General features: G+C 41.3%; 1 protein-coding gene and 1 long non-coding RNA gene across 3 annotated transcripts in view; both read right to left on the minus strand.

The window, feature by feature from the left end:
- tmtc3 (transmembrane O-mannosyltransferase targeting cadherins 3) overlaps positions 1-8200 on the minus strand; it is a 71352-nt gene extending 63152 nt beyond the window's left edge. The window contains exons 1-3 of one of the 2 annotated variants that reach the window (XM_048256705.1): positions 7952-8200; positions 7795-7841; positions 1637-1845 (exon numbers count right to left, since the gene is read on the minus strand). In XM_048256705.1, coding sequence (XP_048112662.1) covers positions 1637-1825 — 189 coding nt within the window. In that variant the 5' untranslated portion in view covers positions 1826-1845; positions 7795-7841; positions 7952-8200. The remainder of the gene's footprint in view (positions 1-1636; positions 1846-7794; positions 7842-7951) is intronic. The other variant, XM_048256706.1, reaches the window with a different exon arrangement.
- Positions 8201-9432: 1232 nt separating this feature from the next.
- Positions 9433-14444, minus strand: LOC125302767. Its single transcript, XR_007194973.1, has 3 exons — positions 14375-14444; positions 14091-14149; positions 9433-9537 (listed from the first exon to the last, which is right to left on the minus strand). It is a non-coding gene; the product is annotated as an uncharacterized LOC125302767 (long non-coding RNA).
- Positions 14445-14887: the final 443 nt, after the last annotated feature.

Below are 14887 nucleotides of genomic sequence, written 5' to 3' on the forward strand. Positions count from 1 at the left end.
CCGCTGAAACTTTTCGTAGAGTTTGGACTAAATCCAATATGGCGGAGGTCCAATATGGCGGAAAGTGATAGGATAGGGGTCGATGAACTCTGTATGGTCCAAGGATTCAGACACTACCTCAATCGTGAAAATCAGACAAAAGAGTCAAGGATCACGTGCATGAACGCATGTCCAGCATTGAACTGGTGGTGGCGCTAGAGTGTTCAATGTATATGCATAAAAATTGCTGTGAGTGATTGGGACAGTGTCCTGACTAATGGTATCGAGTTTTGTTATGTTAACTCAAAGAGTCACGGAGATGTTAGTCCACTTCCTGTTTGGCGGCTTCATCACCATATTTGATTGGCTGTCACGGGCAAACAAAAATGAAATTGAAAAATCTGACAAGTATCGTTTGTGCGGCTCGGGCTGAAGACCATCTCCGCCAAGTTCTGTGAAAATCGGATGAAATTTGTAACCGCTGAAACTTTTAAGTAGAGTTTGGACTAAATCCAATATGGCGGAGGTCCAATATGGCGGAAAGTGGCGTAATAGGAGTCATTGAACTTAGTTCAGTCAGGGATTCCAACAGTGCCTGATTTGTGAAAATCGGATGCACCGTTCAATGGTCACATCGTTAATGCAATCCAGTTTTGACCCATTGGTGGGCTAGAGTGTTGGGCATAGAGTTCTGTAAATTGGTGAGAGTGATCATGGGACAGTGCTGAATCAGTGTACCAAATTTCATAACTTTAGACCCAGCGATTCAATTTTCGGCCAGATTTTGACCTGTTGGTGGCGCTAGATGGCTGGGTTTAGAGCTCTGTAAATAAGTGTGAGTGGTCAGTGGAGTGTCCCGAAACTTTCTGCTAAAAAATCTGAACTTTTTAGCCAGGCATTCTATGGGCTGCCATAGACTCCAATGGCAGACTAATAATAATAGGAAAAGCTAGTAACTCAATGGGTGCCTTCGCAGCTTCGCTGCTTGGCCCCCAATTATTATCCAGTGATGTCTAGTAGTCCCCAGTGAGAGCAACAGCGGGTGCACGTTGTAAAGTTGTCGCCTTTGCATTCCTCTCCTTTTCATTCAAGTCTGTATTCTTCTTGTGATGGTGCGTCTTGAGGGAATCTCATAACTGCCGTCATTTGTTGCGATTCTTAGAATGTTTTGAACACCAACGTCCTCTACAACACTAATTGGCCTGCAGTCTGTAGCTATGCACTTCGCTATGACATTAAATTTTGTTAGCTTCTCTTGCCTTTGTTTATCTATACTTCTCCCACACGCTGCATCTAATAGTCTGCTGAAGCCTCGCGCCCCTGTTTGTTTCGTTGAATGATTGGCTGGTATCAACTGTGTGCTTTTGCATTTAGGTGATATTTCAGACTCAAAGTACTCCGGTGATAAGAAAAGAGCAACAGACTTTTACAGTAATAAAATAAATAATTAAAAACTGCGTTAATACGCGATAAAATATTTGTCGGCGTTAATTGATTACTGAGTTAACGTGATAATAATGAGTTAACTTGCCCAGCCCTAATTCCCATATATTCCCATGGAAAGTTTCCAACTTTGAAAATTCCTGGAATTTTGCAACCCTAATAATACCAACCAAAATAGCACAGGCTCATTGACAATACGATTTAATTGCATTACCTCTGACATTGGTGTCCCCCAGAAGTCATTTCGGAAGAGGTTTTGGAGTGGCGTTGCAGGTCGAAGGTCTTTGTTATCCAGTATGGCAGACACATCATCAAAAACAAAACCACAAAATAAGCTGTTCCAGTAACAAAGTATCACCAGCCCAGTCAGAAGGCATATCTCCCTCCACGACATTGCAGACATGGCAAAGCCTTCACAAAGGACTAAAGATGTACAAAAAGAAGAGAGATGGCCCATTAATTCACTCAGTCATTATATTCACTACACTCTGGGTTCAGAGTAAAGACAACAAAGGTCCTATACACACAAGGTCACTAAGGATGTAACAATACACCATGGCACACAATTAATTGATAGTTTACACCGGCACAATGATCATTATTCAACCAGGTTCATGAGTTGTCAAGTTGTCAAATTAATATTGTGCACCCACAGGCATATTGATGAAAAACTAGGTGTGGTCAGGTGCACAATCATAAATTGCTGTTTTAATATCAATAAAAAATATAGCTGCAAGCAGCAATGAGGGGGCCAAGCAGTTGAGCAGGAGTTGGGATTGGACTGGACTGGACTTGACTATGTTCTGTTAGATTGGATTGGATTGGACTTGATTGGATTGGATTGGACTGGACTGGATTCGAAGGTCACCAAATTTATTGTGTGTCCTCAAGATGTACTCCTAAGACCACATACCAAGTTTAGTTTAAATCGGTAAAAGTGGCGATAATTATAGCGCCCCTAGTTGTGCTGTCTTAATATGGGGTCATGACTCCACATGCCAAGTTTAGTTTCAATCGGTGAAAGTGTTAATAAATATAGCGCCCCTAGTGGTCAAAGCACACCAAATTAATTGTGCATCCTCAGGAGGTAGTCCCAGTGCTAATCATACCGCCCCTAGTGGTCAAACGTCATCAAATATATTGTGGGTCCTTAGGATGTGTTCACGAATCAACGTACCAAGTTTGGTGTCAATATGAGAAAGTCTTCCTAATTATAGCGCCCCTAGTGGTCAAAGTACACCAAATGTATTGTGCATCCTCAGGATCGGGTCCCGAGTCCATATACCAAGTTTGGTTTTGATACGTAAAGGCGTTACTGAGATATGAGCTAATTTACTGTATCTCTAACGCCCCCCTAGTGGTCGAAGGTCACCAAATGTATTGTGTGCCCTCAGGATTGGGTCCCAAGTCCATATACCAAGTTTGGTTTCCATATGTGAAAGCATTGCTGAGCTATGAGCCTACTTCCTGTCATTATAGCACCCCCCTAGTGGTCAAAAGACTCCAAATGTATTGTGCGTCCTCAGGATGGGGTCTCAAGCCCGTGTACCAAGTTTGGTTTAGATATGTGTAAGCATTGCTGAGATATGAGCCTACTTCCTGTGATTATAGCGCCACACAGTGGTCAAAATTTACCAAATTTCTTGAGCCTCCTCCTAATTGGGTCCTAAGCCCATGTAACAAGTTTGGTTTTGATACATGAAAGCATTGCTGAGATATCCCTTCACTTCCTGTTTGGTGGCTTCGCTGCCAATTTTGATTGGCTGTTACGGGCGAACGGTTTTAGGTTTGAAGACAAAAAGGGATAACTTTTCTGAGGCTTGGAATGAAGATTATGTGTGTCAAGTTTGGTGTCAATCAGACAAACGTTGTGACCTGTGAAAACTTTTAGGTGTTTTTGATTAAATCCAATATGGTGGCCGGATCAATTATGTTGATGTCACAAATTCACATCTCTCTGACTTAGGACCTCCCACAGTATTAACAATCACCATTAGTAAGTTTTAATTCTTAACACAACACCCGTTACAGGCCAAAAGGTAATTTTGCTAATTATAGCGACACCTATAGGTCAAAAGTCATTATATTTATTGAGCCTCTTCCTCATTTGGTCCTGACCCCATGTACCGAGTTTGGTTTTGATACGTGAAAGCTTTTCTGAGATATCACTTCACTTCCTGTTTGGTGTCTTCGCCGCCAATTTTGATTGGCTGTTACGGGCGAACGGTTTTAGATTTGAAGACAAAAAGGGATAACTTTTTTGAGGCTGGGACTGAAGATTATGTGTGTCAAGTTTGGTGTCAATTGGACAAACTTTGTGACCTGTGAAAACTTTTAGGTGTTTTTGATTAAATCCAATATGGCAGAAAATCCATCATGGCGGAAAATGACATCATAGGGTGCGTTGAACTCGGCTTGGTCCAAGGATTCCAACGATACCTCATATTTGACAATCGGGCCAACGGGTCAAAAGTTACCTGCATGAACGCACGTCCAACTTTGGCCTGTTGGTGGCGCTAGAGTGCTCGAGGTGCCGACTTGAAACTTGGTGAAATTAATCATGGGACTGTGCCTAATTAGTTTGCCAAATTTCACAACTTTTCACCAGTCGCCATAGACTCCCATGCCAGAGGAATAATAATAAGAAAACTAACAAACTCACTGGGTGCCTTCGCAGCTTCGCTCCTTGGCCCCCAATAATAACACCACTAACCAAGAAAAACCTGGTTATCAGAAGAAAGAAAAACCTGTCTTATCACAACATAGTACATAGGGGAGACTAAATTAAGTTAAGTTATGCAATCAAGCCATATCTCTAAGCTAACGTTAAAATACTGTTTGGATGTCAACTTAAAATGCTTAGTTGCTTAGGACTTACATGCTTAGGACTCTTCTCATCCTAACAATGGATTATTCCTACCGCTGAAATCAAGAAGACGCCTATGTAGTCACAAAGCCAGAACTGAGAGACTCAGGAGAAGTTTTTATCCCCAGGCCATCAGAACTCTGAACTCACACTATACTGACTCATTCACTCCTCAGCACTCATGACCCCCCCCCACACACACACACACACACACACACACCTACATGACTTTTAGCACTTTTACATTTCTCTCCCTATGCTACAGACCTTTTATTTATGTTCTTATTTCATCACACATCAAAACACACACACATATCTGACTTTCTCCAACTTTTGCACATCTCCATAGAACTTTTTATTTATTATTTTTGATTTCTCCTCCATCTATCTACCCATGTCCTTGATTGCCTAGCCTTTCCCCCCCCCATCCCCAACACACACACACAAAATACACACACTTACATCATCACTGTCATCACCTCACATAAATACAGCACACTGCTTGCTACAGTAAGCCTCCTCTACATACTTGCTGCACACTGCACCCCCCCCTCCCTACATACACAGCACATTGTCTTCAGGATCTTCTCCAACACACATCCTCTACATACTTACAGCACACTGCCCCCACCTACCCACACACACACACTACACACACATACACAGCACACTACCCTCTCCCCACATACACAGCACACTATCCCATCTCCCCTGTCATCCCCCCAACACACACACCAAGACCCCTGGCAGTTGGGTTAGCCCCTTGAGCCGTGGATCTGCCCAAGGTTTCTTCCTTGGTAAGGGAGTTTTTCCTTGCCCTGTTGCTCTTGGGTGCTCCTTGTTGGTGCCCCCAATCCCAATCCTCCCCACCTTTCTTATGCAGCCCTTGCCACTTAATCTACTAAACCCCTCTTCTACTGCACTTCCCCCCCCCCCCCATAAATGCACAAATAGGCTGACACCAGACATAATTTCACTGCATTTCTTACTTCCAGTAAGTATATGCATGTGACAATAAACTTCCTTGTATCCTTGTACAGCTGCTTGTCAATTTCGACTAGGTTACTCGTGCAAGGCCAAGACTCAAAAGTGCTTGTCCCAAGGAGAAATACGAACCTTTATTTTAACTACGTAGAAAACATTATGAATTGCATTCACACATATCAGCAGCCTTACAACTGTGTTAAAACTGCAAGGGTTCCCTCATGGACATCTTAAAATGACAGGCACTCAATTTAGATCTCCACACTACCAAGACAATCTTAAAGTGACAGTAACTCAACTTAAACCTACCCACAACAAATTGAATCCAATGCTGTGGGAAACACTGCTAAGGGGACACAGGTTTTATTTAAGGAGGCATGATGAGAGCAGGATGATAATTATTACATGTTTACAAAGCTGGAAGTTCAACAAATATACTGTGATTGAAGTAGTTAAATAAAAATGTCATTCATATATCAATTCATGCACCACCTAATGTCATCATAACATAAGCTCTGCCCCCAGGAAAGAACAGTTTAGGCCTAATTTATCCAAAATTGTGTCGGTCATAGAATGGCCCTTACAAAAATTAAATGTTTAAGGCAGATTTGCAGCAAACTTGTGGGTGATTTGTGGGAAACAAATGAGTTCACTAGAAAATATCGCCAGATGTTTGTCAGTGTTGGCCGCTAGAGGCAAACTTCCAGCAAAGTTCTGGCAACAATGAGAAGTTTGCCACTAGTGGCAAATGTGTTCACCAGTGATTTGCCATCACACTTAGCCAATAATGGCAAACTTCCAGTGAACTTCTGGTGACAAACCTAATTTGCATAATGACATTGCTGCAAATTTGCTGCAACATTACCAAAATCGCAATTATATTATTTTCCACTATGTTAACATTCTTGTTATTATTTTTTTTTTTTTTTTTTTTTTTTAAGTTTGATGGCGGGTCTCTTTCATGGGGGATAAGGGGTTAATCTGTAACAGTCTCAGTATTTAATTGTTTGCCATCACTGATCATAATACTAACTTATTTCCACCATTTTCATGCTTTATCATCACTAAATTCTCCCTGATCTACATTCCGGACTTCTGGGAAAAAATGTCCAAAATGGTGCATTATGAAGAATAAAATTAATATTATGGAGCTTCATAGTCAAAAGTTTTATTTCATTAAAAGAAAGAACAAATATGTATCTTTATCTGGTATAAATCCCATTAGTGCCCACATGTCATTTGGGGGTCCAAATATGGGGTTCCAAAAGAGTCAGCTCTGCCGGAGAGGGTTTTTGGACCCCAATAAAACCCCCACCAGTGGTACCATACCGTTCAAATTCATTTTGGCAAGAGCAAGGTTCCCACATATAACAAATAATCCTGTTTAGAATAAATATGATCATTAATTGTGGTGCTAGGGCCACCCAAAAAGTGAAAAATCACACATGCTGTCAAAATTTTTTAGGTCTTTGGTGACCCACCTCTCATCCAAACAGTAAGGTTGATTCTGCCTGCAGAATTGTGTAGTACAAACTACAATAAACTAACACACCAATTTTCAGACTATTATAAGAGAAGTTATGGGCCTCCAAATATGCCAAAAGATTAAATGCGAAATCCCAATGTGTCAATTAGGGCCGTGGCACCCAAAATTCAAATGGACGCCACAGGCAAACCGTTTGAGATATTGATCTGAAACTTCAGATGCCCTCGTTTGGTAAGATAGGGCATATTTTCACAGCTTTTCAGCAAAATCTGAGAGGTACCATGTACATGATACCCCGATATTAGCTGTTTTCACATGGAATGACCCTATTGCGTTCCATCAGTCAAACTGAATGAGGGAAAAAAGGCACTGCTTTTTTCGGCGAACGTGTTTAGGTATGAGCAGGCAGGCTACTACGACGCACAGAGCTCAACCATCAAGGATGCGATCAAAAACTGCGGTCCACTTTCAAATGTATTTATTATCAAATTAAGTATGTTTAAAAGGCCAGATTAGATACCCTGACTGATTTCCATTTATTGCCAGGTTGTTTTGAGTGCATGTTCAGAATCAATGGGTTTCCTTGCTCTGCAATGTTGCTTAGAAGATAGATAGATAGATAGATAGAGATAGATAGATAGATACTTTATTGATCCCCAAGGGGAAAATCAAATTTAGTGGTGTTATAGCAGTGATCATTAACTGCTTAATAATAACAGGCTGGTAGCCTATACCAGTTCTTAGAAATCAAATGCAGTTACCAGTAATGCCACTCATATTTATATTCTGTCTCATATCGGCGTACTACTGCCCCTGTTACATTATCCATGCTCGTGATTTAATCAAGTTGTATCAGGATTCACTGAGCAAGACTACATCGCTTGTTATTTATTTTGCCCCACCAGGCTTTCTGTGACACTGGTAGCGTAGTAATCACACAACAAAGTGGACCAACTGCGAACTAACTCTGTGTTTCAAAACAAAGCGTAAGTTAACCATAACCATGTTTCAAATCGTATCATAACGTTAAACTTACATTTGCTGGATAACGTTATCCGTCTCCCAAGTTCCTGTGTGTTGTCACTGTAATGTGAGGGTAGATCAGCAACCAAACATATATGGTAGATTAAAGCTGTGGGTTATTGCTATAAGAAAGTCAGAGTCAATCAATATAATATTGCATTGATGGTTACCTTGAATAGCACGTTAGCTATCCCAGTATTAGCGTACGAGCAATAACATTACTGCGGTCATCAGAAAACTACTGCACTTGCCTATTCATACCAACGAAACTGCGAAAACATGAATATGTATCCACTTGCAAAAGGGAGAAAATGTAGCAGCTTGAAACTATGCTTCTACTTATAAGAATAATTCTGTGCTGTGCTGTGTGCTGTCCGGTATATAAGACCTCAACTGCAGGGACTACTTCCGGTGTCGTTTTGCCACCGAAAGCAAGTTCATTTCAAAATAAGAGTCATTCTACCGTCGCATTCTACAGTTGGCATCTAGTCATAATCGTGGTTACCGTGGCTGAAACGCCCCCATGGGGGAAAATATTTTGTCATAGGCTACTCCAAGTTTATTTATATAGCACAATTTAAAACAACCTGTGGTTGACCAAAGTCCTCAAAAAAAAAAAAGAAAATAGATAATAGAAGACAAAATGAATAAAGACACAAACAGGAAAATAAAACTAAAATAATAGGGAGAGCCGGGACGATTGAAACACAGGACAAATGAAACATTCCCGTTTTCTCCGAGTCTAATGATGATAGACAGACGTCCTTTGGTCAAAATATAGAGGATGTTAACCTCCTTTTGTCAGCCAAATATCTTCCTGCTATGTCATTTTATCACAGAGTTACAGGCGATAAACGAGTTTTGATGGTCAAAATAAACTTCATTAGCAGAACATTTTTTTGACAAAAATTGACAGGTGTACCAGCGACCCTATTTCCCACGTACCAATCCACAAGTAGCCTATAAAGAGTTCAGAGAAAGCAATTTAATACTATTAAGGCCATTGGGGTGTACGGTGTCTAATAAGTGAATCCAGAAGGCTTCTCGCTGGAGGAGGTAGCGCTCTCTGTCCCCACCCCTCTTGAGTTGTTTCACTGCCTCAATGCCCTGGAATTTTAAAGTGCAGACTTCGTTAAAATGCATAACTACAGACGATTTCACATGGTTCCTGATATTGCTTTTATGTTCATTAATCCTTATTCGTAATTCTCTTTTGGTTCTGCCTACACTCTTAAAAACATTGGGTTAAAATCAACCCAATTTCAACCCAACCACTGGTTAAATAGTGGTCGAGCCCAGCACTGAGTTATATTAGCCCTGAAAATTGGGTTGTTCGGTCAACCCAATGAGTTGGGTTGATAGTCTAACCCAAATATTGGGATATCTTTAACAAAACTGTTAGGTTAAACCTTAATCGTTGGGTAGGCTATCTTATACAACCCAGGATTTATATTATTTTCACTGTCATTTCTGGGTTATGCTGACCTAATTTATGGTTTATTCTATCTAATTTTCCTCCTTAATCCAATCACTATTAATTTATAATAATTCAAATAAATGTTTGCAAATCATTAATGTTACAATATAATGTTTTAAAATCCATCCAATGGGCAACAATAGCCATGCAATGAAATAAAACAGTTCGACATTTATTTATTTGGCAGTTTATTTTTTGAACAGATAGCTAGAAAAAGCTTGTGATAACGTTACTTCCATGAAGGCAGGCAGATTCCACCGTCCGTTTTGGGGGTCACCCCTGTGAATCAAAGAGAAAAAAAAGAGTGCATAATCACTGTTATTTACATAACTTTATATCAAGACTTTCATGAACCATTATCATTGAATGATGTTGACAAACATTAAAAATCCACAAGGAGACAAAATATTATCGCAACACACTCGGAAACCATGACCTATGGTAGGGTGATCAGATGTCCTCTTTTTGAAACCTAAAAATGTGTCCGGGCGGAATTTCAAAGTCATCCGGGATTTTGTTTATTCTAGCCTCAAACGTGTTTACAGCGAATTTGCATTGCTCTCTCTTTCATTCATGTTTCATTCATGGATAGCCTATATATCTATGTCTTTCATTCACAGACTAGTCACGCCCTCCCCCTACAGTTCGAGTGGAAAGTGTAGGGTGTTGAGCCTGACCTTATGCTGCTTTCGAGATGTCTCGTAAATCATCGTACACTCACCCGTACAACATGTACCAATGAGTGGCTTTAGGAACGCCTTTCTCTCGAGCCACGAGGGGCATTAGCAGGAGGCTAGTCATTGTTATTGTTTTGTGCTACATGTAGGCTCTAGCTAAACGGCTGGAAAACAAATTGTTACATTGTATTGCAGGCACAGCAAGACCGTGCAATGCATGAATTGGTGACCGGATTGAAGCAGCAATGTAATCTAGTGTGTAAGAGCATTACATCAACTTTAACATGACCAACACAGTACATGCAAAAAAAATACATGTCGTCTCATCTCAACTGTGGGCGCAGCCATGTTTGTTGTTAGGTCGTAGGCTACGTCCACCTCGGGGTACCCTCAAGTACTCCGAGGTAAAGTGGGCGTGCCTGCCCAAAATGCCGCAAGAAAGCTGGGTAATTTACACTTTCCAACTCGGGCGGCGGATTTACGAGACATTTACGAGACATCTCGAAAGCACGGTTAGCTACTGTCATTGGTCGATAGTAATATCAAACATTGAATTGGTCAGTCAGTCACCTCAATAGCGCAAACTTCCTTGTTTAGTGTAAGTTCACTGACGAATTAAAACGTAAATTTCCATGTTTTTGTCTCGGTCGATATCAACATGAAGCTGAGTGCCTGACCTGCAAAGCAGGCACTTACATGTCGGTCGCAAATAAAGGTGCCAACGACCGACCTACAGGTAGGCTACACAATATTCAGCAAAGCATCGAACGGCAGCGAGGGGTGGGTGAGAGCACCGCTGTCTCACTATCCGGCAAAAGATTCTTTGGACGCCGATATTTATGGATTTCCGGCTTCCATTGACTTACATTGAACACATAACAAAACGACAATTATGTGCTCAAACTAACGCCGCTGACTTATGAAAACAACCATTCCACTTTGATACGAAACTACATAATTGTACAACATTTATACAACAAAAATCACAGAGTTTGGATCAAGTAATGAGAGAAATCTCATGCAAAGTGTCAACCCCTAACCTAACAATGTGCCCATTGTCCAAATTTATGGTCGACTAATGTTGAATGTCAGAGTAATGACATTGAAAAAGGTACAGTACCTTAATGATACACTTCAATTTATAAAGGTACGAAGTATAAAAAGAAAAACACAATTTATCAGATGGATTACGCAAATAATTTGTAACAAAGTACAACATTTATTCGAGGGCACATCTATTCCTAGAACTATAATGGGTGTTAAATATTCCACAACCACTAGATGGCAGCATGACACAGCACATAAAGTACACCTACGTGTCGCTGCGACCTAAGTATAAGTATATAAGTATATATACTTTTTGATCCTGTGAGGGAAATTTGGTCTCTGCATTTAACCCAATCGGTGAATTAGTGAAACACAAACAGCACACAGTGAACACACAGTGAGGTGAAGCACACACTAATCCCGGCGCAGTGAGCTGCCTGCTACAAAGGCGGTGCTCGGGGAGCAGTGAGGGGTTAGGTGCCTTGCTCAAGGGCACTTCAGCCGTGGCCCACTGGTCGGGGCTCGAACCGGCAACTCTCCGGTTACAAGTCCAGAGTGCTAACCAGTGGGCCACAGCTGCCCAAGGACCTGACCTGAAGGATGGCGTGGTTGAATATCCACTTATCCTGCACTTCGGGTCTAATAGCGGGTGAACTATATGACCACCAGATGACGCCATTTCACTGCACCTTGGGCCTAATAGAGGAGCCGACGGTTACACTTGTTTTAGGGGCGTTGTTAGCCACGCTGCGCAAGCCGGGTAGGCTACAGAAGAAGCCCATAGGCTACAGTCGCGTGTGTTTGTGGTGATTTATTCCATGTATTAACAAAATAATAATGTAACATTAAAGAAATAGCCTACATAGATAAAAAAAAAAGCTAAATAATTACACCAAAAAAGTAAAAAAGCTTTATTATTGATATATAAGATTACTGAAAATCAAATATAGGCCTAGCCTACAATTGTGTTCCACAGACAATATGTCCTACAGATAATAACAACAGTAAGAACATAGGCTAACCTAAGTCATGACGACACGGGGGCCTAAGTCTCATGTTGGCCTATGACTACGTAGCCTAGGCTACCAAGCACGTCTGGGTCTGCGACAGTGAAATAGCTCCAATATTAATTGTGTCGCCAATGAATATATGCTAACATGAATCTCATCAGTCACCTATAGATAAGGGTTAGGCTATAACATATGTAGGCTATAATGTAAAATAGGGTCATATCATATAATGTTGACTTATTAAGATGGGGGAGAGAGCTGAACATATTACACTGAACTAACTGTTCATTGTTGAAAATCAATTAGAAGTTTGTAGTTGATTCGGATGTCATTGCTAAGACGGCTTTCTACAATGACAAAATCAACAGCGCTACAGACACTCGAAAACTTTTCTCAACCTTCAAATCGCTACTCAACCCTCAGCTGCCTCCTCCTCCATCCAGCCTTACTGCAGATACCCTCTCCTAATTTTTTACAAACAAAGTGGCGGCAATCAGCAGTCAATTCTCTACATGCCCACTCAATGCATCGGACTCAGATACCGCACTCCTACAACCTCTAGGGACTGCTGGTACATCTTTTTCAGCATTCACGCCTCTCTCCGAGAGTGAAGTATCTAGACTCCTGACATGCAGCCGTCCTACCACATGCTCGCTGGACCCTATACCTACGAGCCTACTTCAGTCCATCAGCCCGACCATCGCTCCAGCTATCACACATGTGATCAATGCCTCGCTAACCTCCGGCAGCGTTCAAAATGGCCCGGGTAACACCGTTACTTAAGAAAGCTTCTCTCAACCCTGCTCAAGTCGAGAACTACCGCCCTGTCTCACTCCTGCCTTTCCTATCCAAAGGCATTGAACAAGCAGTCTCCAAACAGGTCTCTGACTTCCTTTCACAGAACAACCTTCTGGATCCAAATCAGTCTGGGTTCAAAAGCGGCCACTCTACCGAAACGGCTCTGCTGTCTGTAACAGAAGCCTTAAAAGAAGCCAGGGCGACCACTACAGTATGTACTGTAGGGTAATGGCAGACATGTTCTAAGACACCAATATGTAATTGTAAGTGGGCAATTCCACGGAAAATTGACTTTTTGTCACATCCATAACGCCAGTGAAATGCCTTGGCATTTGTATGATGTGAATGTTACTATTCAATTTTTGTGCCTTTTTTCTCATGTACATTCTTCAGCCAAAAATAGCAAATGCTCAAGTTTCATGTAATCATTCACATCATACCATACCATCACATTTTATTGGCGTTATGGATGTTACAAAAAACGTAATTTTCCATGAAATTGCCCAAGTACTTAGTACTTATGCCACTGTATCAAAGAGCAATAAGTGTGTACAGTACCAACACAGTTAATGTAGTGAATTAGTAGACCTGTTCCAAGACATCGAAGACACAACATACATGTCATATGTACATGTAAGTAATTAACTGGTACACTTAATAGGTTTATTCCACTGTATCAAAGAGTAACAAGGTTGTAGCAGCACAGCTGTTACAAGGATACAAGGAAGTTTATTGTCACATGCATATAGTTACTGGAAGTAAGAAATGCAGTGAAATTATGTCTGGAGTCAGCCTATTTGTGCATTTATGGGGGGGGGGTAAAAAGTGCAGTAGAAGAGGGGTTTAGTAGATTAAGTGGCAAGGGCTGCATAAGAAAGGTGGGGGAGGATTGGGATTGGGGGGGGGGCACCAACAAGGAGCACCCAAGAGCAACAGGGGCAAGGAAAGAAAGAAACCTTGGGCAGATCCACGGCTCAAGGGGCTAACCCAACTGCCAGGGGTCTTGGTGTGTGTGTTGGGGGGATGAGATGGGATAGTGTGCTTTGTATGTGGGAGAGGGCAGTGTGCAATATGTGTGTTGGAGAAGCTTCCTCATGAGACAATGTGCTGTGTATTTGGGGTGGCAGTGTACTGCAAGTATGGTGAAGGGACTTACTATTGCAAGCAGAGTACTGTATGTATGATGTATGTGAGTGATGACAGTGAAGATGTGTGTGTGGGCGGGAGGGGAGTGGAGCAGTGACTGTGTGTGTGTGTGTGTGTGTGTGTGTGTAGTGTGTGTGTGGTGCAGTAGCAGTACCTGAGCTGATAGGTCTCCAGAATCCAGCGAGACGTCTGGCCTCCACTCCATGTGTTGGTCTGAAAGACACAAAAAAGCCAGTTGTCAAACAATTCGTGATATGCATAGCTATACACAGGTAGTATAACTGTAACTTTTTCAGAAAATGTAATTTAACAGCGAATGGCAATAGCCCATATTATTTTGAGCCTGTAAAACCTGCATGATCTGAAACGTACTGTATGATCTGAAACTGACTACATGCTATGGCTAGTAAATGCATAATGCTCAAGACATAGTCGTACCGTTTTCTTTACCAAAGCAGGCCTCTGTTGTGTGTTCACAAGTGGGATTAGACATGGACATGGGTGACAGCTGACCAAAGTGCTAATTTTCATGTCCTTTCCAATAGCATCCTTGGGAGGACAACGAAAATCAAATGTGAGTATTGAATCACAAGTGCACACTGAAAAGACAAACGTTTTTGTATTTGGATAAAAGGACACAATTTTTATAGACTGATATTGATTCATTTTCCTTTGCAAGATTTGTTTAAAAGCAGTAATAGTGCGTACACAACTTACATTAGAGGTTGAACGTGCACATCGCAGGGATCCATGAAGGTCTTGAACACTGAAACAAATAAATGATAGTTTTAATTTTCCACACAGGAAATGTCAGATATTTATAAGTACGTTCTCAATGAATTTGACCCATCATGAGTTGGCAATACTTATAAGCCTGGAGCAGAGTTGATTGGTACTTCTATCCCGACATACATTATTGTGTTATACGGCTTTGTGGATGACTCGCCTTCA

The sequence above is a fragment of the Alosa alosa genome, chromosome 11 (genome assembly GCF_017589495.1).
Source record: "Alosa alosa isolate M-15738 ecotype Scorff River chromosome 11, AALO_Geno_1.1, whole genome shotgun sequence".
NCBI classification, from domain to species: Eukaryota; Metazoa; Chordata; class Actinopteri; order Clupeiformes; family Clupeidae; genus Alosa; species Alosa alosa.